The sequence below is a fragment of the Ostrea edulis genome, chromosome 3, assembly GCF_947568905.1.
Source record: "Ostrea edulis chromosome 3, xbOstEdul1.1, whole genome shotgun sequence".
Taxonomy (NCBI): Eukaryota; Metazoa; Mollusca; class Bivalvia; order Ostreida; family Ostreidae; genus Ostrea; species Ostrea edulis.
Genome location: NC_079166.1, coordinates 72334410 through 72354555, shown reverse-complemented (window position 1 = coordinate 72354555; position 20146 = coordinate 72334410). Strand labels below are relative to the sequence as shown.

At 34.7% G+C, this 20146-nt stretch overlaps 1 protein-coding gene across 1 annotated transcript; it reads right to left on the bottom strand.

Moving 5' to 3' along the window:
• Positions 1-5602: 5602 nt before the first annotated feature.
• LOC130046615 (uncharacterized) lies at positions 5603-10904 on the bottom strand. Its single transcript, XM_056161010.1, has 4 exons — positions 10827-10904; positions 8445-8500; positions 5951-6082; positions 5603-5691 (listed from the first exon to the last, which is right to left on the bottom strand). Exons 1-4 carry the CDS (start codon positions 10901-10903, stop codon positions 5603-5605), a joined length of 354 nt encoding a protein of 117 aa, XP_056016985.1. The 5' UTR covers position 10904.
• Positions 10905-20146: the final 9242 nt, after the last annotated feature.

Below are 20146 nucleotides of genomic sequence, written 5' to 3'. Positions count from 1 at the left end.
AACCTCACTCTCAGAGAAATACAGAATCAGTTCACATGTCAAGTAGATTGGTGCACCATGACCCACTCTAAGGCTTTTCTATTTAGAATATGTGGTGTATCAATTCAGAGTGCACAATATGCTTCCGGGTTGAATTTCACTGTCCAACGGGCGTATATTGTACCGTTTGCGATATTTTGTTAAAGTCTATTGGAATGAAATTTGTAAGCGATATTTTTCAAAATGTTTTTCAGCTTGTCCTCCTGGTTACTGGAGAATAATGTGTAACAACATCTGCAAGTTCCCGTACTACGGAATGCGCTGTTTGAACATGTGTAACTGTTCCGATAGTGATTGCGACCCAGCCTTAGGATGCGAAACCTTAACGACATTGACATCCCCAGGTATAAAGTATAACGTTTTATTGATAAATAAAGTCGATATGTTTCTCTATATTACACATGACGTTTTTAAATGAACGGTACAGGAAACTTTACATGTATATGCACACTATACCAACAAGTGAATAATATATTTAGAATTGCAACAAATCTTGTTTTCTGCACGAGTTGGCAAAAATGTAACAATACTATAAATGCCATAAAAATATGCTGTACAAAAAATTTAAATAATTTTCTTAAAGCACGGTACATAAATATTCACTCACTTCAAACATCAAAAACGTGCTGAGACCATGTTTCGTTACACACCTCAATTGAGGTCCTGCAACTGTAAGAAACATATGTTATACTCACTTTGATGGCGCGTACAGGTGAATATAATGTGTGTGGTTTTGGGCTCAAGCGGATCAAATGCTTCAATTCATTCTGAATAAGATGATAGAGCAAAAGTCCGATATGGAACGCACTATGACGATGCAACTGAATCAATTCAAAGAAGAATTGTGTCCTCTGTTTCCTATCAGGTTAGAAAGCGCCAAGGTGACCAAAGTACTACCTGAAAAAATTCAAGTAATTAGGAACAATATGAACATTACAAGAGGGTTTCTGATACTTGAACTCGAGCTTTGTCGGCGTTGAATGATAACAAACATGATCAGTGAAAGGATCGTACAGGTGAAAGAAAATATAATTCGATAAAAACGCAATAAACTTATCAAAATGGTCGGTATATCTCCCGGTGGCTGTTGCAGAGTTAAGTATTACATCTCTAACTCTGTAGCAAATGATTCTGATGATGGAAAGCGTATCAACAAGGTTGAAATTAAGGCTCTTAGAGAAAAAAAAGGAAAAAGAAAAACAAACAGAAAATTAAATTATAGAAATAATCGTTCTAATGATGTTAGGGGCTTTGTTCCGTCTTATTTTCATTTTCCAAGGCAGCCACTCCGTGGGTCATCACTCTTTCATTTTGGATTTCCTGGAATGTCGGATCCGAGATTCGCCACCAGAAGTTTTCACTGTGGAAAACTGATTACTCTACCCGAGCAAATAGGACGGAAAGAGAATCTGATCTGATGCATATTCTACGGAAATGTCTATTTTGATATCTTACAATTTGATGATTGTTATTCATGAATACAAAGAAAACGGTAAAGTTTTTGTAAGGATCGTTAAAAAGGTAATTTTCAGTTTTGGAAAAACATTAATGCACGCAGGTTTATTTTTGATACACTTAGTTTTGATTACAAGATTCCGTATTTTTTTTTTTTTTTTTTTTTTTTTTTTTTTTTTTTTTTTTGTTGCTACAAGGTAGATTTTCCAAGAACAACAATTTTGCTCTACAGGAGGACGAAATTGTACGAGGTGCGATTATAGATCTGTAAGACAATGGTTTGATCTCAGACGAATACGCAGTGCCTTTTCCTATTAATCCTCTTTCAGTTTCAGTGGATTACAGTGGTAAAAGAAGATTCAATCTAGATTCAAGGAAATTCTTGTGATTTGCTTGGAATTTTGATAGTGTTACGCGTCATTTTCAGTTCCATGTTTTGCCGTTGGGTCTTACTTTTACATCATACATTTTAGCCGAGCTTACTAAGGGCTTGATCAAGAAATGACGTAGACAGGGCGACCATTTTGATGGGTTTAGATAACGGTTTTGCATGTCACTGTGCAAAAACATGTGAAATGTACTCAAATATGGTTTATCGGGTCTCATACCAAAGGCTTAAAAGTCTATATTGTATGTGGATACCCTGTCAAAAGATAGAATTTCAAGTCATATATTTGAATTGTGAACAGGGCACTTATCATCCATGTCCCTACACGAACATTAAGCAAACTTTCAGACACGGAGAGTAAGGCGTACTGTTAGTTTGGTTGGTATGGTAATTTCTATGTCTATTGTTATTGGCACTGTTTCTCATCTTGCGACTAGATGTCGTAGCATTGATACGTTATCTTCAACATCCTGGAATAGCATGACGTATTCATCTGAAAGAAGTATCAATTCATTTCAGCATGGGGAAATATGTTAGATAACATTAATGGAAGAAAAATGAAGTATATTTCATGTTCCAATCGGATTGTTTATACTATAACGCAAATGAGACGTGATTTGATGATTATTGTGCACATACAGGTTTCTTATGGTGTATCTGAAAAAAGGGAGAGAAAGAAGGGCTCCACATGAAAAGAAATAGTGACCGTAGAGAGGGTCTTGTGCTTCTTTTTTTTCCTTTTCTAGAAATAAAGAATATTAAATGGTTCACAGATTTACAAATGTCGTATCTATTGTAAAAAGGGGGGATTATGAAATGACAAGAAATTGCGATGATTTTGTTTTAAATTCTAGAATATAAAATCCGTTTACAGATATAATGGATTCCCAGAGAGATGAATGATCAACAGATTATCTAAGTCATATTGTTGATTATGATGATTGGGTGATTGGGGGAGAACTCGAAGTATATTTGATGAAATTATCGTTCATGGGGTCCTTACGGCATAAATGTATTTACTTGGGATTATAATGCAAAAGTTGAAAATGTTGCTCCTTTGCAGTTGATAATTTTACCTTGAAATGGAAAAACTGGAATGCCTGGATAGTTCCTTCAAATTATTTGATTGGTAGAGTTTTAGAATATATATTTACATGTAGAGGGTTTTGCACGCAGATAGTTCCTTTGTAAGAGTCTTCGCTTTTTTTTTGGTTTATTTTAATTTCAAATATTATCAAAGCACATATTGTTAAGAGGAGAAATCTTCCTGTTGGGAAAGAATTCACCGATCTGGTAAATTGAAATCTTTTATTTTCAGTATAGAAGATTTAAAATGTAGAATGCTTGCAATTGTTATGCTTGGTTTCAGAGAATGCTTTTGGGAGAGATCGATGCTTTCCTACTATTCAATTATGTCTTTCTAGTATGAATCTTAATTGTTTATTTTCATTTTCATTTCCAGTATTATCGTATATGCAATTCTGTCATTTGACAATTTAGTTGATTGCCCATTTTGTACATGCTGTTATTTATTTGGCATGGAAGCTGGGAATGTTGTTTGAAATTTGTTGTTTGATACAAATTCTGATAATTGATAAAGATTTGTGTGGCATGTTCTTTAAGTGAGAAGTCATATGAGAGATGCCATTTGGGCTTAATGATGCTTTGTTGCATCATTTAAAAGTTTAACATTGTTTACAAATTAAAAACAGCTGATGTTGAAGTTCTTGAGAATGGTTTCGAGATGCGTGACTGGTAAACTTGTTTCCTATACTAGAATGCGGGAGATTTTCCTCAAAGCGTTTACAGGAACTGTCAAAAACATTTAGGTTTATGGACTACAGAATGTGAAATATGGTGGAGCTATGGTTTGTGTGCTTCGAAGGATTTGTAAGAGTCATAGACGGTGGTGGTCGGGATCGGCGAAAGATGGATGCATTAACAATCCACTCACAGAACGATGCTATGTGTCTAACAATCTTGGACTGTAATTGTTGTAAGCAACGATGTTATTCATATAATAAATTTCCATATGTATTGATAGATTTATTACAAATGAATTCCAAAAATGTACATGTATGTTTCAGTATGTCTTCCCGATTCTCTGCATTGTAACCTGCTGCCTAGTTCACTTACATGTACAATGCAGTGTGTTACCCAAACAAATGTATGTTGCCTTATTACTGATCTTGTATCACAAATGAATGGATACAATCCAACTTATATGCACCTGCTGTCATGCAATATATCATATTGTTATAACATTAAAGCTACTGCGTATCGTTGCTAGTTCATTTTGTGTGTTGTGTTCTTTTTTTGCCGAACTTCTGTCAAAAATAAGAATCTCATCTTATGTGGCCTTATAAAGAAAATAATTTAAGAGTTACACACACAAACACACGCTCGCACACACGCACGCACACACATACGCACGCACGCACACACGCGTGTGTTTTTTGTGTATGTATGTGTATGTGTGAGTGTGTGTATACCATAAGTATAATGCATCTTCACGTGCCCGTTCAGCCTTCACTCTTATATCAAATTACATTTAGCTGAGCATCGGGTAAATGGTAAAATTTGGAGTTTACTGAGTATTGGAGCAGGACTGCAGATATTCATACAGTGCGTGTATCTGACATAATCAGATACAATAATTCAAAGTTGATCGGGGTAAGCTGTTGATATTTATTAACAAGAAACAGAAAATAAAACTCAAGATTTGTTTAATTATTTAATCTACTCCTTAAAATCAGAAACATTTTCATTCCAAGCATCCATCATAAGAACACTTACACTCTCATTTCACGTTATATTCTCCTGAATGTCAACACTGACAGCTGGGATAGTAAAAACACAATTATTTTCGCTGCATGTTTGGTATCAAAATACCTTTAAAATGTTGGACTTTCTGATTTCATTTCATACGATCCCGCTGACGAGTCTCTGTCGTTCTTCTGATGTTAAATGGTTTCACCACAGAGAGAACATTTTAATTTCACGCAACGAATGCAAACTAAATTCTTCCCTTTTATTCCACTTGATATTTCATTAACAATTGTTATTGTATATATGATCTGTAAACGTATCATGTCTGTAAACGCATCCATTATGTAAACGCATCCTGTCTTTACACGCATTGTGGACACTGAATTGACTATGGTTTTCATCCACTTTGATTCATTGGGTTACTTCACTTAACCACGGTAATTTGTTATGTTAATTTTCCCGAGTTTTCTGTCTGTTATATCAATGTAAATAGTGTAGGCATGCACATGTATTCAAGCTGCACATCCCTACGCATTAACTGGCACATGTAGTAGTTCAAAAATAAAAACATACATACACCCTAACCTTGATAAATTCATCAATATTTGCTTATTGTCATTTTGAATCGAATTCAGAACATTATCTTAAAACGCATTTAATTGCCTTTTAGATATCATTACATCATGGATAAGATAGATTTGAAAATTTGAGTTAGTAAATTCGCAGCTTGAAAACACTCCCACCCCCTATTTCCTTGCTCGACGACTTTTAAAAATCAAAATTTATTTGATGATCAAGTAGAGTGTAGACAGATATGTGTTACAACACCTCATCTCACCGAACGTGCCAAATTTGGTGACAAGAAATGTAACATGGAAGCGTTTTGTTATTAAAACATGTTAATTTTAAGACAATTCTTAAAACTAACCATTACAGAAAAAACGACATGTTTTATTTTGACGATATCCTAGCATACGCACCTGCTGACGTTTGTCGTTCTCGATAGATGAAGCTTGATTGTTTTAACGTCGTTGACGACTCTGAAATGTTCATTTGTAATGTAAAATTCTAGTGGTGTTGTTAAAATGTACAGTAACAATGTATCAACATTCCTTTTTACCATGGCAAACAAAGGTTCGTGTTGTTTTCCTTCTGCAAAATGTATTCTCTATGACTACCAAGGTTTCAGAAGTAACATTCATTAGGTGGCTATCTTTGATTTATCAAAAGAACCAATGTACCGTATCCTTTAAATAATACTTATTAAAAATCCCTTCATTGAGTACATGCTAATCTAACCATAGTTGGGACATCCGATCATGAAGTTACATCTGTCCTGTTCACAGTCACACTTCCTCATACAGCGCCTACCGTAACGTGGATATTCACAGGTTTCATTGCAGTACTGGCCAATGTATCCAGACATGCATTCTATTAGTAAGATAAAAAAAATATGTTGTTGATTGGGCACATTTTGAGTTTGATTTGTGCACTGTCATTTAAATAAATGCCACACACTTTTTGCTTCGGAATTACCTTGACCCTTTTGTAAAAAGAAGTGCATCAGAATCAACATGCGTTGAAAGGGATTGACAGAGAACTCCACTTAGAATCCATCAACATTCAATTTCCAATTCGTTATCATGAATTTATTGTCATAAGAAATCTAATCCGTTGTAATTATTTTTTTCTTTATCATTTAATAGCATTATTTATAATCCATTATCCTTTATTTTACCGGTTTTATCTGGTTCTGAAATTCTCCCCAGGAATTTAGATTTGTATCTGTGCCCTTGAATTACCGAGACCGTTGTAAGTATTAATGGGGAGTGAAACATATTCCTGTTTTGCATTAACGAGCTGAATCAATACAATATTTCCAAGCTATGAATAAAAGATAACATTTACATCCTTAATATTGTTGCCTTTGATATCTTTAAAAATTCCAATTTGATGGTAGCCATTTTTTCATGAATGCGCTGCGGTTGTGAACAATGCTTGTATGAATCATGATTTATAAATTTATACAGTATTTTTTATTTAAACGGCGGGGAATATTGATGGAAATGAGAGTGGAATACAAATGAAAATTGATAAATTGAATAAGCGTAATGTTGAAATCTAATCCTTGCACATATTCTAAAGACCCATTTCGTGTTTGCTTGAAGTGCAAAAGAGCTTCAGGTAAGGAGAGAAAGATATATTGTACAGGTGAAGATAAATTGCTCTTTGGGATTGTCTGTGATCTACTGCCTCGAAGCTTGCTTTCCCTCCGTGTCAAATTCTGAATCGTTCTCCAATGCTCTTTTTTCTATGTCGAAAATACATTTCTTTTGTACAGTATTATGTGTATAAAAATACTATACACTGAAAGCACAATTTGTTTGAAACGAATTTATTATTGTTTCGCGTGAAAAAAAAAGAAGATTGTCAATCATTTTATATCGCATTGATTAATGAGTAGTTGAAGATTATAGTATGGTAAGAGGTGTCTTTTCTTTTAAGTTAATCCGGGTTAGAAAAGGTCCACAGTACCCCTTGCTTGTCGTAGAAGGCGACTAAATGGGGCAATCCTTCGGATGAGACCGCAAAAACCGAGGTCCCATGTCACAGCAGGTGTGGCACGATAAAGATCCCCCATGCTCAAAGGACATAAGCGCCGAGCATACGCCGAAATTTTGCAACCCTTCACCGGCAGTGATGACGTCTAGATATGAGTGAAATATTCTCAAGAGAGAAGTTAAACAATAGTCAATCAATCAATCAATCAATCAATCAATCAATTAGCAATATGTTTGAAATACTAGCAATATAAATGTTATCAAAATGACTCCATAACGATAGAAGCATTTGATGATCAAATAATCTATAAAGAAAAAATGTTAAGTTGAACTTTCTTCAACTCCCCTATGTCATCACGCACTGCGCGTATTAATATATTACCAAGGACTTTGGCGTAGGCCTATTCACATCCTCGTTGTGTTTGAAATATTTATAACGTGTGTCCCAGAAAACTTTCTCCAAACAATGTGATTTTATATTCAAAAAATAAATAAATAAATAAAACAGGAGAGCTTATTTCAAATCATGAGCACATATAAACAAATAAATGTTCGTTATACAAAATGATAGGAAAGGTATTTACGAGAGTTTTTACTTTTATATTTGAAAATGAGCATCGCACGCTAGGCATTATATGTGCAAGTCCGAAGCTGATTTGAGAGGTTCGAAATTAATGAATGTCTGTAAACTATTGAACTAGAGTCTCTCTGCATATCCATGTAGTAAATGAATAAATATAAGAATTCATTGAACCAACTTTAACTGCCTAAATGTTAACTTTATGAAAAAGAATGAATAACACATTTAAAACAAACCCACAGAAATACTTTGATAATTATTTACAAACTGAGTATATACAAACAATATTTTCCTTTCTTTCAACAACTCCCACGAGTGCAAACTGTGCTTTGATTTAATACGTAATTGCGAATGAGTGCAAAATTGCATACTATTAAGGATTTTGATGAATCAATGATCTCAGGTGGGTTTTTTTTTTTTAGCAAATACATAATCCGGAAATGCTCTGGATGACATTGTATGAATGTACCATACGGCACCAGAAGTCTCGATGAACAACTCCATACTTACATACACTCCTAATTACTGAAACTTTTGATGAATCCATGCATTTGTTTATGTAAATTCCACAAACTAAACACTGTAAGATTTTTTTCTGTGACATATCAGGTAAATTACGGCCTTTCAAGAACCTGTAGGATCTACAACAAACCTGTGCATTTGCCGAGCGCTTCATTCCAAACTGTTTCAGCACAACATCCATTTTTACTAAAAATAAAATGTAAATGTAAAGAAAACCTTTAAGAGATTGTTCAAAAACTAAGTAAACAATATCGCAATAATTCAACGTGCTGCAAGATACCAAACGATGTATCAATCACAATCATGTCATTATAAATATCCAAGATTTAAAACGTCTCCATATCAGTGAAAAAATCTCGAGAGAGACGTTAAACAATATACAATCAATCAATCAGCAGGGATTTAAATGAAATTTGAGATTACTATAATTCTGGGACTCCCAGAGTAGCGCACTATGTCACCCAGAGCGTGTACATTAGCTACAAAACCCCGAATTACATGGAGTAGGTAAACATGTCAATGTTTTTTCTTACTCTTATGTATAATACTACAACCAATCACATCCATTGTTTGAAAACGTACACATGCGCAATATCCTGGCAAGAAAGACATGTCGCTACCACACTAACCCTCGTATAAAGCAGAGGTAGTTGGGTAGAGTTCAAATGTCACATTACTTTCTTGGTAGAGCGGTGCGGAAGTGAATGTATTTATATTTTAATATATGATATATACGCAGATTGTTGCGCATGTCTTGCACTGAGCTAGTAGAATGAGAAACAGCATTTAAGCTTATGAACATCAAAATTTTGCTGCCAGATCTATATCATTGGATTAAGGTAAGAAACTCTAATATCTAAAACAGATTGTGTCCCTTGTTGAATTTAAACTGTAAGGTCCATTTCAAATGCATGAACAACTGTTAATGCTGAGGAACTACAAATATTTCATATCCATTATTACATTGTATATAATTATAACTATATTATTGAAACTTAAAATGAAACATCTACATATTTCAAGATATAGAAAAATGATTTGTTGTAAAACAGTTTTACTTCACCTATAATATAAAGTTTCTGTCAGAAAGACATGTCTACGGCTCGCTTACATGTATTGCAGTCATTGTTAAAGGACAGCCACTTGTTTCAACCATTCACAACACTTCTTGTTATAGTCGATTTTATCATTCAATAAGATTCAGATCATCTCCGCTAACCAAAGGTGTCCGATCAACCCACTCATTCCCATCAATGACAGATTTTGGTCAGCGATTCGTGATTATCGCAGTTTCCATTAAATAGGATAAATGAATTACGCTCATTTACATGTCATCGACATCAATCAATGATAAGCCATCGGGAATTACTCTTAAAGCTGTTGTTAGATATAGTTTAACTAGATTTCAATGGCGGAGATTGGTAATACGAACAATTGTTTTTCACTAGAAGAACACATTTTAAATGCACTCTCGATATCTATATTTGTTATGGGGATATGATCTAGAATTTCGTATACAATTCAAAATTGTGAAGTTCCATGATTTTAGACATTACTTTAATATTTGTTATGGAAAGATCAAGTATTAGCTAAATACTGAATGGAGAATTATACATGTACCAATAAATGGAGCGCATTGTTGCAAAGAGTTTCCTTATTGATAATTTTCAGTTGATACACCTATCATTCTGAAAAGGTTAAGGTCATTTTTCATCGTAATAATCACGGCACACTTTGTGGTTCATCTTATATCAGCAAAACTTAAACCAATCAGAATCGATGCACCACCACCACCACCATCATCATCATCATGTAAAACTTAAACGGTACCAATTTTGATGCACCTGATGCGCATTTTGATAAATAATGTCTCTTCAGTAATGCTCAACAGAAAATGTTTGAAATCCGAAATAACAATGAAGTTTTAGAGCTATTATAGGTGGGGGGGGGGGGGGAGTGTGCCAAAAACGTGGAGTCAAATTCGTCTAAGGATAAGAGCTATGCGTGAGGGAGATAATCTTTAATTTTGAAATGAATTTCTAAATTTTTATAACAGCAATTAAATATACATCCGTATTTTCAAGCTAGTAACGAAGTACTTCGCTATTGAACTGTAGAGACCCTCAGGGACTAACAGTCCACCACCAGAGGCCTCGACTCAGGGGTCATAATGTAAAACTTATACGGTACCAATTTTGATGCAGCAGATGCGCATTTCGACAAATAATGTCTCTTCAGTGATGCTCAACCGAAATGTTTGAAATCCGAAATAACAATGAAGTTTTAGAGCTATTATAGGGGAAAACAGTGCACCAAAAAAGGAGTCAAATTCGTCTTAGGATAAGAGCTATGCGTGAGGGAGAAAATCCTTAATTTTGAAATGAATTTCTAAATTTTATAACAGCGTCATCATCATCACCATCATCATCACAATCATCATCATCGATCTAACAAGCGCTATACATTATGACATTGAATTGAATTATTTCAGATCCAGAAGAAAAAAACATACTTATCGCTACAGCCACCTTTCTGTGCTATACTCCAATCGTGTTGAAATGAAACAAAGAAAACAAAGTACACGATCATGTTGCTGCCAACTGTTTTCTAATGCATATACAATGCAGGACAAATATATGCTAATTTCTTTCATTTTATTTACTTCCTGTTTTCTGTCCACTTGACATTTCCTCATTGACGGTCTACATATGTGACTATCACGACAAAATATCAGGAGGCTAACAATTGCCAATAATATTCTGAAACTATGCAGTTCATTTTACTATATTTATATTTTCAATGTATCTGACTTTGGTATCTTAATAAATCATAATGATAGCCATTCCCAGTGAATGCGTTGCAGATGTGGGATTAAATTGCCACGTAATACATTTGTACATGATTGACACCTGTGACCTAGACAAGTTTCCAGACATTCTATAGTTAGAACGATGTATGTCAGATCAATATAAGATGTTCTAGAAACACAAACTCTGGAAACTTCATTTCAATATAAATTCACTGTAAATTTTGTAGTATTAAGCACACGTAAGTATTTGATAATATTTTGGGATTTTAGACTGATTTAGGATATAATAGCTGATTGGTAACAGTTTACATACCTTGTGATGGAATTTAGATGGTCAATAAACCCGCATGCGACACTGATTTTGTATACCTATTGTAAATTAGTAACTTGATATTGATATGTTTTTTCTTTCAATAATTGTAAATAAATTGTGATGAATGTTTGTGATTGATGTCTGCTGAGTTTATATTGGGTTTATGCTGACCCATAACACTATTGTGAACATATGGGTTTCATGTTTTTACATGTACTTGATTATATGTTGTGTACATGTACATGAGTGTAGACCTATTTTATAGCGTGACCGCTATCCTAAACACAGATTCTATATTTACAGTGTTTGATAATATAGCATAGATAACTGTTTCTTATACTTCACTATCCTGAAAACACGTCAATTTTTTTTAATAAACAAATTTTTAAATGGCAAATTCAACAAACAATAAACCCGTGGGTTACATCGCTCATCGGAGTCACCTTGGCCACCTTTTTTCAGCTGTTGTGATTCTAAAAAGATTTGTTTCGATACTTATTACCATGAACATTTTTTACCCCATAATGTGGCTCCAAACTAGCCCTAAAGGCCCATGAAACATTATCCCAAGGTACAAATTAATTGTATGAAATTAAAGGACTTGCCTAAAGAATTGATATATATAATACAAACAACCCTATCTTAGATTGTTCAGAAGACATTGCCTCAGTTAGATTTTCTTAAAAGTAGGTCAAACTCCAAGCTCAGGGTTACAGGATTATAAACTTTAAAACCAAAAGAGAAGTCTTTTAACAAGGAAAGCACATTTGGAACATGACAACCCTATCACTCACCATTGAAAAATTGAGAGTAATATTAAAGCTTCTTAAAAAGGCAGGACAAAACAGAACCCTCTGCCCCCGAACTTAATCACAGGGGCATAAGAAAACTTGAATCTACAACTTTTGTATTTTCATACGATTCATTATTTAGAGTGACCCTCCTATTCTTGAAAAGAATTTGTTTTGACTAATTTCCTGCATAATCCCATATAAATATTTTATTTCCTATTATGTCCCCAACCTACCCGGGGCACCTGAAATGAACACCCTTGAATTCGGACTACCTGAAGATACTTATATATCAATGCAACTTATCATAGTCCTGCTGTTCTTCGGAAGACGATTTGTAAAGATGTGTCCTCATATATTCCAACATAAAACTTCACTGTTTTGGCCCCCTCCTTACCCTCGGAGTGGGGTGTCAAAATTGAAACACACTTTAATCTGCACTATATGTGGCTGATTGAAAAATTCCTGTTTATTCTTATGTAAAACTTTAATCCCCTATTATGACTCCATCTAGCCGTTTATTCCGTTTCGGAAGCTGTTATGAAGTGACCTAATTCGTGTCACTATAGAGAAACGACCGGCTGTATATTTCTAAAATTCTGAGAGGTAGTAGAATACAAATAAAGATATTGTGTTCGTGAATGCGGCAGGGTGACCTTCTCGGTCTTGAAATGTTGTTTGAAATATAAAAGCCTTGGATTTTATATTTCAAAACGTAGAAATAGCACAGAATTGGGGTTCCTTCTATGGCGTACTTCTGTGGTGCCACCTTTTGAAGATTCAGACAAAAAATACGAAAACTTAGTACGTAATCCCTTTCAAGTGTTCTCAAAGTCATTCAAGCGAATGATGACCCCACTTAAAAAAATCATGAAACATCAAACAATTCAAAATTTTATTCAATTTTTACCAAAGCCATTTTCCGCCTATAAATGATTAGGATAAGCCCCGTTAGTATATCATAATCAACTCAAACAGAGAGAATGAATGGAATCACAAGTATTTGCATTGAGTTATCTCCCTGAACTCGCATGCGCTGTATTCAAACCATTAAAACTGAGAATGAGTGTTAACATGTATGCAAAAGCATATACATATATTTCACTTCCTATAATTAAGTATCTAAAAATAGCAAAAATGTCGACAATTTCAGGTGTTGCTTTCTTTCATTCATTATGAAATGAACCATACATTGTAAATTATCTGATACATCGGTACTTGTTCGTTTTATACAAGTACCATTGTGTGAATTTTCGTGAGTTTACATTAAATTTAGAAAAAAGTTTGAATGTCGTTTTAGTAGTACTGTACATTTTTTTCGTATGATGTTGATGACAACATAAAATAGTCCAGAAACACCCAATTGACCTCGTATTATCTTCCATTCACACTTACAACAGTTTAATAGATACTATAGGGTAAATTCCCTAAACTGCCCAATCTGAAAAAAGAAACAAAGATTCTTAACTTGAGTCTTCATGTACATATACGATCTTCAGTTCGATTTCTACACTCAGAAAAGGCCACAATGTTCGCCTCTACGTTTCTCATTCGCATCTAAATAATGAATACCCATTATTTTATTTTATTTTCTTTATTCAAAATTATCATCACAGGAGGTACATTTTGTGTGCTGAATCTAACTAAAACGCTTAGAAATGTGCACTGTAAATCGGTAATCAAAGACTAAATATGAACAGTGTCTTAGCTTTAATATATAAAAAAATAACTTGTATTTTAAGGAATGAATTGGGGAATTAATGAGGCACTTAACAATACACACGTGTATATTGATTTAGAAACAACTTAAAGTACTTATATATATATATATATATATATATATATATATATATATATATACATATTTATTTGAAAACAGGAAATAGCCGTATATTTTAGACCTATGACAATGTGTTATGTTTGATCGTGTACGTATGTTCAATCTGCTCTCCACTTGACATTGTTCTCTATTTCTTAATTGTTCTGATTTACAGGAATTATATCACGTGAATACAGGCGGTCCTTTCTCATAATGTTCGTAACTAATGCGAACACAACTTAAGAAACTTCTCCCGTATAATATCAGTATAATGCCAGGATTTTGTTACAGAGAGAGACAGAGACATATGTATTGATGTTTAAATGTATATACGAATAACTGCGTTCACCTGATCAAGATATGGGGTTCACGGCGGGTTTGACCGGTCGACAGGGGGTGGTTACTTCTGCTAGGCACCTGATTCAACCTCTGGTATATCCCTATGGTCGTTATAACGATCTAGTTCGTCAATACAACCTATATTGGGTGAAATGCTGTCTGACGTGTTTCATACCGATTGTTAGGCCGTTCTTGGCACACTGATTTTGACTACGGATAAATCTGTTTACCTGATCAGGATATAAAGCTCACGGTGGGTGTGACCGGTCAACAGGGGATGCTTACTCCTCTTAGGCACCTGATCCCACCTCTGGTATATCCAGGGGCCCGTGTTTGTCCAACTCTCTATTGTGTATTGCTTATAGGAGTTATGATATTCATCACTGTTCGTTGTCTTCACTTTTCATATAGAGAACGGGGATATTATATATGCATATACAGAGGGAAAACTATGAACAAAGTTTAATTCCTGTATGTATATCAAAATTCATCTATTGAAATGGGTTTTGTATGTAATAAAACATGGTTATATAAAACTTCGAGAGCCAGTGAACAACGTTAACAGTTCGTTATAACCAAACGTTGCTGTATCCTATACAATTTTCATGATTTTCCTCTCGTAGGGAAATGAATATTATAGTACACTTAAATTCGCAAAAATTATGTTCGCTATATGCATAATTTACTTTATCACAAAAATATTTACATTGAGGGTTCAGAGTTTATTCTCGAAATCGAAATAAGAAATAGATTGAAACCTTTACAGATTTTCTGTAATTTTGGAAATAATGAAATCCACGAGTGGCATTCGAACAAGGCGAGGAGAGATAAAGGGAGCTTGATTTAGGTGCGCATCAATTTACAATATTTGCATGATAACCATTCGTAGGATCATGTAATTGATGTTCAGATTTGCTTTATTTTCGCTTGCAAGTTTGCCGCCGAAAAGCTGCAGGTTCCAGACAACACTTTTTACTTATTATTTTCGAGGTAGCTGCAATTATGTAGCTCTCTGGGAGGTTATTAGGATACACCACAGAGGTACAGATCCATCCATATAAAAACTCACAATTTACGACGCAGAAACATATGCACATCGTTGATGCCTTATATCAATGCCTTATCAAAACTTTAATATGAAAAAAACACGTTTTACACATCCTCCAACTGAACTTGTGTGCAAGTATCCAAAGTTACAGTCAAGAATCTTTATTCTTATTTACCTTCATTCTTCCCTATGCCACCCAAACATTCACAGCTTCAAATGTTTTGTTTGTTGACGTAGCCCTGTTAAGCAGCCAGTCAAATCGCTATCGCTCTGGTTTGTCCCAACATTTTTCCAGAAAGCTACAGATCTGTAGCTTTTTACTGCCTCTGTATAATCATGCAATGCAATAATGATTTCTGAAAATTACTTAAGATGAATTTTACAAGAAGAGTATATATATATCAACAAATGTTGATTATACTGGGGGTTTCAATAGTCATGGTTAAAGTCAACATTTTGGAAATTCGATGATCGTTATACCGATCTAGTTTGCTAATGCAACATCTTTGGGCCAAATGCTGCCTGATGCGTTTCATACCGATTATTAGGTCGTTCTTGCCACACTGATCTTAACCCATTTAGCTCGGTTAGCAATATGTTTTCAAGGAAACAGATTATTACATGATTGTCATAATTATTCGCATTTGGGCTGATTCTCAATTCTCAAAACAGTAAAGATAGACTTGATTAATCTCATGAGGATGGGTTATCTAACGATGGTGATTAGTTAAAAAATCAACCCGTACTAGGTGAGATTTTCTCGTTACTATACATTGTATGTGTATTCTAATCATCCATGGGGAAAATGAGGACATGCATGAAAATATTTGTTGAAATCCTGTGTATTATAGTTGCTAAATGTAATTTACTTCATTGTTTGTAAACATTTATATTCGTCATTTACTTCCTTTTAAAAAGTCATACTTCATTCTTACACTATTTGATAATTAAAGGAAAGACAACCTTCACCGTGGTAATAGTTATATAAATAAATTATTAACAGGATAAAACGAAAGTAAATGATGTGGATTAAACAGAGGATTAGCAACATAGAAAGTAAAATAATCATCAGTTATCCCCGTTTTATCATCTATTGGCTAGAAGGGTAAAATAACCAATTTTAGACCACGGAAATCTTATGTAAAACTTATACGGTACCAATTTTGATGCACCAGATGCGAATTTCAACAAATTATGTCTCTTCAGTGATGTTCAAGCTGAAATACTGGAAATTCAAAAGAACTATAAACAGAGAATGCCAAAGACTGGAGTCAAATTCGTTTAAGGATCAGAGCTATGCATGAGGGAGATAATCCTTACTTTTAAAATGAATTTCTAAATTTTATCACAGTAATTAAATATACATCAGTATTTTCAAGCAAGTAACGAAGTACTTAGCTACTGGGCTGTAGAGACCCTCGGGAACAAAAAGTCCACCAGCAGAGGTCTCGACCCATGGGTCGTAATGTAAAACGTATACGGTACCAATTATACAAGAGTTTTGGTTTTGTCTGTAATGGTCAAAGTCAAATAGTGGCATATTATTCCACGAAGGGCGCATACTCACTGTTGGAAAACTAGTCTAGTACACCTTTCTGTCATCCAATTATATCGTCTAGTAAATAGGAAAATTAAGCAAAAAATAAAATGAAAATTATAGTGTATATACCGTTGTACACATGACCAAACGAATATAGGAAAGTCAGAACCTGTAAAAGGTTTAGAAATATTTATCCTAGTAAATTCAGTAGGTCTTTTGATACATTGAGGATCGACTTACTTCAGCCTGTGTTTCCAGAAGTTTCCTTTCGATTGCGTTTGATATCTGACTAACTTGGGTCATGGTCAATAACCACGATTGTCATGCCCCCCCCCCCCCCCCCCATCGTTGGTTACTACGATTAAAAAGTGTGCCTTTTGGCAAACATAATTTGTTTTTGACAAAGAATCGATAGTTGTTTGGAGCGTCTAATGTTTCTTTTACTTGTTTTCTTACAAAAAAGAGTCAAATCATCTTTTATTATTTATCTTATGTGATCAGGAAATTCCAACTTGGGGACAACAGTTCTACATCAGTGATATATAATTAAAATCGTGTCACATACTTTAGATTAAAAAAAATAAATCGTTGAAGGCATGTGCAATATAAAAGTAAGTTGATGTCATTTTTACATTGATCCTGCTGCATGCTGCACCGTTGGGAAGAGTGCAGCTGCATGTGTTTATGATAGGTAAAGATAAGGAACAGTAACCAATCTCATAACTCCTACAAGCAATACAAAATAGATAGTTGGGCAAACACGGACCCCTGGACACATGAGATTAAGTGCCTAGGAGGAGTAAGCATCTCATGTCGAAGGGTGACATGTATGAATTCACACAATAATTCTCCATGTTCCACACAGTGCTAATCTGTCGAGGGAGTCTAACCTATACACGAAACACTTTGTATTTAAAATAGTGCAGGTGAATAAATTAGACACTTATATATTTTTTTTTTCAAATCGTAAGTTGAGTGGGGGTTGGGGTCAGATCCACATACTCCCCTATATATATATGCTCCTGACATAGTATTCCCAATGGAAATAAAATGTGTCTTTAAAACAAAACACGACAGAACCGCACAACGTCATGACAAAAAACCCTCAAAATTGATTTATTTGATTTCTCGGATATTAAGCTGCGTCTTTTAATTGATACACTTTATAAGTACGATTTCTTTGTCATAGTAAGTAAAGTTTGCATCTTTTATGCGTATGCATGACGTCACTTCTCTCGTTTTACCACAGCTTTGATACAGGATACTCCCAGGGGTATATGTGGCAGCAAGCCATAATATCCACATCACCCGGGTAAATACAAAAAAGAAACTAGAGACCCGTTACCAGAAATGATTAGATCATCCGGTACATTACTTCCGGTACATAGCTTCTTGGCGTAAGGGAACCATTCCAATATATCTGAGGTAGTGCCTTGACAAAAACCGGGAAACCTGTGATCAAGATTTAAGAGGGAATCTAAAATATGTTACAACTGGTGTGGACGAGCACTACCGGTGGTGTTTTACTCTAAAATGCAAGGTGAAGATAACGAACAGTGATCAATCTCATAACTCCTTTAAGCAATACAAAATAGATAGTTGGGCAAACAGGGAACCCTGGACACACCAGAGGTGGGATCAGGTGCCTAGGAGGAGTAAGCATCCCCTGTTGACACCCGCCGTGAGCTCTATATCCTGATCAGGTAAACAGAGTTATCCGCAGTCAAAATCAGTGTGCCAAGAACGGCTTAAGAATCGGTATGAAACACGTCAGACAGCATTTGGCCCAATGATAGGTTGTGTTGACGAACTAGATCGTTATGACGACCATAGAATTTGCAAAATGCTGACTTCAATCGAGACTGTTGAAACCCCTGTACCATCAACTTTTTTGTCAGTAGCTTACCGCGATTTAAAAACTTACTTTACGCAGAACAATCTCTTGCATATCGAATCAGTTGAGATATATAAACACCATATGCAGGTGATAATGGAATATTGCTACATAAATATCGAAAGTTGACGATGGAGAAGCTGAAATCATCCCGTTTGCCATACAGTTGAGTTGTCAGTTTGCCGTTAATGTCTACTTTCAATAAAATATCTAAGTATGAAGCAGAGGTGGACGACTCTGTGGTGTCCTTTATTTCGAGCTCACAGGGATATATCAAATCGACATATGAATGAAAGGTATTATTGTTAATAGACAAAACGTCATCGATATATTGAAATGTCGAATTCAAGGCCACCGCGATAATTTTTTTGTTCTCACGTAGAAGTTTTGAATAAACTCTGCTTCATATGAATATAGAAACAGGTCAACTAACAAAGAAGCACAATTCGTGCCCATGGGAATTCCAACATACTGTTGTAAGACCTGATCACCAAAGACCACGAAGATATTGTCAATGAGGAACTCTAGCATATTTTTTCTTTCAACTTCAGAGTACTTGTGCGTGGATTCAGAGTGGTGTTTAACAAAGTAAGTTTTTGAATGACTGATCACTAGATATGAATATTTCCATTTTCCATGTTTGTTGAAAAAGCCTCTGTCTATGATATCAAAAAGTCTAGTCTTTAATTTATCGTGAGGAATGCTCGTGTATAGTGTTGAAAAGTCATAGGTTTTAATGTTATTGATTTTGGAAAAATTCTGTGATTTCAAGTTTACTAAAAGTACTTTAGAATTTTTTAGAATCCACATTTGATTATCACTACTTCTGGCATATGTAGTCGCACAGTACGTTTGAAGTTTCTCCTTCACAGGTGTTAATATTTTCGTGAGGAGCAAAGATAGGGGCTTGGTAGAGCACTTACTAGATCCAGCAATGTATCTTTGTTTGTAAGGGGTTTCATGTAGTTTAGGAATCCAGTATAGGCACGGTAACTCATATTCATTCGACCCATTGACTGGGATATTAAATGTGTTTTGAAAGGGCAGTTGGAGTATAAATACGATTACCAAAAGTGGAATTAATGCCAAGTTCGTTGAAAATACAGTTGTAATAATGAGCCTTACAAACAAAGACAATGTTGTTATTAGCTTTGTCAGGTGGAACCAAAACATATTCCTCATGTAACCTATCTTATTCTTTTATCACTTCTGGTTTACTAAACACAGAGGGATATATGGTACGTGCTTTTGTATTGATATGTCGAATGTGGGATTTTAA

Bases quoted from the DNA above. Each gene is read 5' to 3' on its own strand.
- LOC130046615 (XM_056161010.1), bottom strand. From the start codon at position 10,903: ATGATCGTGTACTTTGTTTTCTTTGTTTCATTTCAACACGATTGGAGT. The intron at 6,083-8,444 runs GTTTGTTGTAGA...TCTTACTAATAG, and splicing joins AGCGCTCGGCAAATGCACAG to AATGCATGTCTGGATACATT. The intron at 5,692-5,950 runs GTTAGATTAGCA...TGAACATTTCAG, and splicing joins GATCGGATGTCCCAACTATG to AGTCGTCAACGACGTTAAAA.